Source organism: Notechis scutatus, chromosome 4, assembly GCF_049901735.1.
Source record: "Notechis scutatus isolate UNSWTSFEM ecotype Mainland chromosome 4, rNotScu1.2, whole genome shotgun sequence".
Classification (NCBI taxonomy): Eukaryota; Metazoa; Chordata; class Lepidosauria; order Squamata; family Elapidae; genus Notechis; species Notechis scutatus.
Window position 1 is genome coordinate 83,922,837 of NC_142012.1, and position 6,520 is coordinate 83,929,356.

The 6,520-nt window shown below is 49.5% G+C and overlaps 2 protein-coding genes across 2 annotated transcripts in view; both read right to left on the reverse strand.

The window, feature by feature from the left end:
• Positions 1-6,456, reverse strand: part of PARG (poly(ADP-ribose) glycohydrolase) — a 50,506-nt gene extending 44,050 nt beyond the window's left edge. The window contains exons 1-6 of the mRNA XM_087963977.1: positions 6,323-6,456; positions 6,167-6,254; positions 5,358-5,424; positions 2,869-3,840; positions 1,689-1,860; positions 132-254 (exon numbers count right to left, since the gene is read on the reverse strand). Coding sequence (XP_087820103.1) covers positions 132-254; positions 1,689-1,860; positions 2,869-3,840; positions 5,358-5,424; positions 6,167-6,254; positions 6,323-6,409 — 1,509 coding nt within the window. The 5' untranslated portion in view covers positions 6,410-6,456. The remainder of the gene's footprint in view (positions 1-131; positions 255-1,688; positions 1,861-2,868; positions 3,841-5,357; positions 5,425-6,166; positions 6,255-6,322) is intronic.
• Positions 1-6,520, reverse strand: part of NCOA4 (nuclear receptor coactivator 4) — an 88,315-nt gene that overhangs the window by 49,007 nt on the left and 32,788 nt on the right. The window lies entirely within an intron of this gene.

Here is a 6,520-nt window from a genome sequence, read left to right on the forward strand (position 1 = left end):
CGCATCCTACACATCAGAAACCATCGGCCGACAAATGTGATCATCCAGTAAGACCAAGATTGTAAAAGGCACTTAGAGCATAGCTAAAAGTCACAGAGGATCCTGTTGCTTAAGTAGTAATGTTGCCTCACCTCATCCTCTATAGGATATAAATTCTGTTCTGAGCAAGGCATTTTCACATGTTTATTGTCCCACGAATCCTTATAATGGGTCGGGAAAGGTTTAGGTACTTCTCCTGCCTTCAGAAGATCTACCTGCAACACAGAAGACAGGCTGAAAAACAGAAGCTGAAAATCCGCAATAGCAACACTTCAAGGCTTTTGCAACCACCAAATATACCCAAATATACTTGTGATGGGTGCGATGTCCCTGTGTGTGTGTGTGTGAGAGAGAGAGAGAGAGAGAGAGACGGGATCCCCTGTTGTGATCCCGGTGTTTCTCAGCCTTAGCAACTTTTAAGGTGTGTGGACTTCAACTCCGAGAATTCCTCTGCTAGTCGAAGCCCACCCGTTTTGAAAACTGCTCCAGTTGGGAATCACTGATCTACAGGGGCCTCCTCTGACTCAGGCAACACTTCTGTTCCCAAAAAGACCTCCTTACTTTGTGTACAAATCTGGCTTTTAGCTGTGTTACTTTGGTATTTTAGGTACCATTCACATTTTCACAGACTTTGAGCCTGAATAAATTTACATATATTTACATAAATATATTTATTTGATATGGATTTACGGTGAGTGTCTGTAATTATATCTAATGCTTTACTTCAAACAATGCAACCTATGCTTGTTTTGCATCAAACAGATATTGCTTGATTTTCTCTCTTTCTCAATGAAGTTGCACCAAGTTGCTGTAATAAAATACGGGAAAAGAACACATCATATTGCCTTAGAAATATCAAGAATTAGCTAGCAATGTATATTTATTGGAGTCTCAACACTTCATCTCAAAAAAATCTGCTTGCGATGTGTGCACCTGATACGAAACAAAAGATTTCCTTCCTTCCTTCTCCACCCTGGCTCCCAATGGCTTCCTACCTAAAGGTGGAAAATCTTGAGCAGACAAATGGTGAAGTGTGGGAACAGATGTCTATACATTCTCGGTCATCCGGGTCATGATTGTCCCAAAAGGTGCTTTTTTCAAGAGGCAACTGAATTTTCTGGTTTATACTCCTTTCAATAGTTCCAAGAAGGCCCCACACCCATTTGTGCTGCTCAAGTGACCCCGAGGACACAGATAAACTTCCAGGCGGCGTCAACTGGCTCTCTAAAAAGAATGCAAATGACCAGCTGTCTGCAAGGAGTATAAATCCTTCCATTCCCCACCATACAGTCAGAGATGAAGAAGCTTCTCGAATGAGAAGCTGAACGTCTTCAAAGAAAAAACAAGGAAGTCCAGCTGCCTCTTGAAAAAAAAAATCACCTTTGTGTGAACAAGTGATAGTTTGGAAGAGGAAATCTCCTTAGTTTTCTTTGAACACAAGAGCGGCACCAAACCTCTTTATACCTGCGTTGGGATGAAACATGCCATTCACTCCCAATTGTCTCTCTTTCTGAGATCCAGAGTTTGGGGGAGTCAGGATGTAGCACTCTAAGTACTTCCTCAACCTATAAAATGCCAAGAGGTGTTGGAGGAGCGTGGCTCCAGGGTCACCCTGGAAGAAAAATTTGCTAGTAAAGGAAATGTCATACTCTGATTGTAACCGTATGATTGGCCGATGGTCTCAAGGGAGGAAGACGGAGCCCACAGGCCGGCATTCTTCGCATCTCTTCAACTGGGGTCCCAAGCCACTTTTTGTTAGTTGGGAGAGAGGGAGGGGTGTATCTACAATGCTTCCTTCCTGGGCGATGCTCACTCCTGTCACTGAAAGATTAAAATGTTCATTGTGCAAACAAAAACAATTGGCAACAAACAGGGCCGTCATAAGAACTAAAACCAAGAAGGATAAAATACAGGGAGTCCGCAACTTACAACAATTTGTACAATGATGGTTCGAAGTTACAGTAGCACTAAAAAAAAAAAGGCCTATGGCAGGTTTTCACATTTATGATTGTTGCAGCCTCCCCATGGCCATGTGATCCAAATTCAGACGCTCGGCAACTGACTTGTGTTTATGACCGCTGCAGCGTTCCCAAGGTCACCTGATCCCCTTCTGCAACCTCCTGACAAGCTAAGTCAATTGGGGAAGCCAGATTCCCTTAACAACCACGTTACTAACAACTGCAGTGGTTCTCTTAACAAGCAAGAAAGGTCGTTAACACAGGGCAAAAACCACTTAACAGCTGTCTTGCTTAGCAACAGAAATGTTGGGCCCAATCGTGGTCATATGTATAGACTAGCTGTATTTAGTACCGTCAACTAACACGTCAAACGAACTGGCTTTCCAATGGCTCAATAGCAAAACAGCAGCACTTTTGGTATTAGTGAATCTGATCCTTATAAGCAATCCAATTCAGAAAAACACACGATTCTTCCTTTATTATCATTATGATATTAAATGCCTACTTCCCAATTGCAACTTCAGGTATTCTTTCGTAAGCATTGTGGATCACCTGATTGGGCTTTTTTTTCCCCAAAAAAATATTAGCACCAAAGAAAAACTAAATCTCTCATTTGGTCCTAAATTTGGGAGGGGAATCCAGAAAATGTTTTTTATTCAACATTTGGACCGATGAAATGGAAATAATGGAACAATGGAAAAAAACTTTTAAAAACTCCCGAGTTTTGCACCGTCCCAAAACCTCTTGTCCTGGTCCTTGTGACACCCAGTGATTTTGCCACACTGAAGTACCTGCGTCTATTTTCTTCTGTCACAACTCAAAAGCAGCTCATGGTAATCACAAATTAAAGGTGGGGAGAAACCAAAAATACCTTTTCTCATCCCCTCTATGGACCCGTGGGAAGTGGGCGGTCATTTTAGAGTCCTTCCTTCCCCCGTGCTTGGCACTTCTGCCCTCCGATGCCAGGTGAGGTGAGGGTCCCGATACTTCTGCGTGCATTTCAGTATCTTTCCAGGGATTGTCCACTCCTTCGGCGTTGAGGCTCAATCGGGGCCCTTCGCTTTTCAGGGGAGCCAGCTTTCTGGAATCCGGGTCAGTCTCTGTCCTCCGGAACTGGGCAGAGTTGCCTGGTCCTTCCAACACACTGAGATCTCCGTGGTCCTCGAGAAGGGGGCTTTCCTCATCAGCCTCTGAGCCCTGGCAGCTGTTCTTGGAGTTATCTACGTCCATCGGCGATTCGGGCTCACTCTCCTTCTCAAAAGAGGGCGACTCCCTTAAACGCTCCTGATCTCTGTCCCGAAAGCCGTAAGGATTGGAAGACGTCGCCGGACAGCCTCCGTCGGAAAGTGGGCTCTCCGGGATCAAGTCTGCCTCGTCCAGCTCAGCCTTAACACCTATCGGATCCTCAAAGCTGCAATTTTTCAATGGCTGTGGACTCTGCAGAGGGGCTTCCCTTGCAGGATCCCACTCTTTGGAAACCTGCTTTAGATTTGGCATCTTGGTGGGGCTGCCTAGCGAAAGCTTCCTGGCGGGACAGTTCTCCCCGATTTCAGGACCGGCTCGATAAACCCGAGCACCGGTTTTGTACACCTGGTGAACGTTCGCGTTCTTCAAGGGCTCACTTGCCTGCCTTTGTTTCAGAGCCTTGGCTTCGGATAGCTTCTCCCTACAGGGGCCCTCAGCTGGAGGAAAAGCCCCCTGCTTGGTGCTCATTTCTGCGGATAACTTTGAGCAGCCCTGCTGGAACAGGCCCTCGGCCTTTTTGGCATCATGGTCGAAAACATGATCTTTTTTAACAAGGGCCATTTTGGACTCTGCTTCCATGTTGCTTCTTTTGCTTTGTCTGCAAAAAAAAAAAAAAGAAGAAGAATGGAGAAGGCGTTATACATTGAAAGGGAAGGCCATTGGACACAATTCCTTTCCACTGGCCAGGAAACGGCTAGCAATTGGTATCCCAACATCTGGAGGACAGCCAGTTGCCAATCTCCGAATTAGAACATCAGAAAGCTTTCAGAGAGCTTGAAAGTTTGAGCATTCCTTTCATTCTACATTTTCAAGATCAGTTTCTGTCCTGATTCCATCATTAGGTCGAAGGACCTTCCAAAGCAGGGGTGTCAAACTCCGTTTCATGGGGGTAGGTGGCCGTATCAGGGTTGTTTGACCTCGGGTGCTGACCTTGGCCGTGGCGTGGCCAGCTTGATATTGATGTATGTCAGGGGCACCTGGGGTGGGTGGCCTGAGCGCTCTGCCAGCAAAAAGGGGCTCACCAGCTCCGTTTCCGGCTGGGATGGCCTCCTGCAACCCTCTGACAGCAAAACCAGAGCCCCGGGAGGGCTGCACATAGCCGCTTCTGTTGGCAGAGGCACCGGGGGCTGGTCCTTCACTGTTTCTAGGGTGGTGGCCCCACGGGGCAGATCCAAGCACCTCGCAGGCTGGATCCAGCCCGCGGGCCTTGAGTTTGATACCCCTGCTCTAAAGTATTTCTATACTTTGCTATATTACAGGAAGCCCGTGACTTACAGCGATTTGTTTACCGACCGTTCAAAGTTGCAGCGACTCTGAAAAGAGGGACACGACTGTTTGCCACACTTCCAACCACTGTAGCAACCCCAGGGTCTCCTGGTTAAAGTCCAGGTGCCTTGGGAAACTACTGGTGATGGTGGTGTTGTCACCGGATCACATTTCGTGACCTTCAGATTAGCAAAGTCATTGGAGAAGCCAGATTCACTTAACAACTGTGTTACACGCTTAACTGCGTGATTCGCTTAACCACCAAAAAAGGTCATAAAATGGGATAAAAATCATTTGACAGCTGTCTTGGTTGGCCAAGGAAATTTTGGGCTCAGTTGTGGCCATGAGCTGAAGAATTAGCCATATTCCTTCCTTCTGATTTCCTGAGCAGAGCAAAGGACAGGATTCTTCTTCTTCTTTTTTTTAAATATATGATTACTGACAGCTCCTAAAAGCTGAAAAGCTCCGCAAGACACAACACAAACGACATGCAAAAGGTATAGTGCTTCTTCATAAAAATGTCCAAAACACTGCAATGCGTAAGTCATAAGGAAAAAATGACAAGGATAAAGCAAGCAATCCAGCCAAAGCAAAGGTGATTAAACACCCTTCCTTTACAAAGCCCTCTACGTGAGACGTAGGCCCCCTGTGTGCTATTATTAGCGTGTCACTGCTTATACCCGCTTCCTTCTTTTTGGTGACGTCTTTGTTAATGACAGTATGCTTCACCAAAAGTCCTCTTCTAGTAGCAAAAGCTAACCTTCTGGAGGACCAGCAGCAGTTCTGGTGGAGTCACCTGGCAGGGGCCATTGCTGCTGCTGCTGCAGAAATGAAATGGCTTTGTTTTACCTTTCAGAGTCTACAGTTCTGGCTCCTCTGTTCTCCATCCAAGAGGTAATCCTCTTTTGCTTGTAAACTGGAAGGAAATATACGGTAGTTTTACTGGGAGTGGAAAGGCTGGACCCAGGCATGCCAGTCTTAAAACAGGCCTCTGTGGATTAATACGCCCGCTCTGATACTTCACTGGCACTGGGAAGGCTGCCTCATCCGTGGGGTGGGGGTAGGGAACACAGTGACTCAGAAGCCTTCAGCACCGAAGCTGTGCTATCCAGATACGGCCATGCCATTTAACAGAGGGCCACCCTTCCCACCGAGCGGCAGGGGGGCCTCGACTTGCGGCCTTCCTGCCGGCCAGGTCGTCACATGACCCCAGGACCCTGCGACCGTCATAAATGTGAACACCCCTCCCAAGGATGCCGCTGCAGCGGTCCCCCCAAAAACAGCGCTCAATCACTTCCACCACACCCCCTGAGTCCTCGTGGCTCCCAAAGGCCACTTAAAGGGTGGTAAGTCGAGGCCCGGCCGCCCCTGCCGCTGAACGCAGCCCCGCTCTCTTGCAGGGGGATCTGGGCTTAGGAGGCCGAAGGCTGGACCCAAAGCCTTCCTCCCAGGGAAGAGGATGCAGCCCAGGCAGGCCGGCCTCTCCGCAGTGGGGCCTCCGGCAACCAGGGAGAGACCGCAGCAAGAGGAGCAGGAGGAGCCGGGGCGGGGGACGCAGGCGGCGAAGGGCGCCCCCGTGGGCAGGGATCTCCTGGTGGCCTCCCATCCCTCTTTCCGTCTCCCTCAGCCGAGAGGGGTGGGGGGCGGGCGCTCCTCACCTTTGTTCCCCACGGTGGCTGAGAGGCCGCCGGGTCCGGGGGGCCCTTCCTCCCGGCGGCGGGGAGGCGGCGGCTGCGCGACCACCGCCTCGGAGGAAGGGAAGAAGCCAGGCCCCACGCGAGCCCTTTTCCCGGGGGTTCACACTCGGGCCCCGCGCTCATGCTGGGGGGGCGACCCAGGCCACCCCCGGGGGAGGAGGAGGAGGAGGAGGAGGAGGCGGAAGCGCAGGAGACCGGACTCATCCTCCCTGCCGTTTCTTCCTCGTTTCCCCGCCGAGCCGGAAAGCGAGCGTCGCAAAAACGGAGGGGAGGGAGCGAGACGCGGACGGCGGCGCGAGGGGATGACGTCAGCGC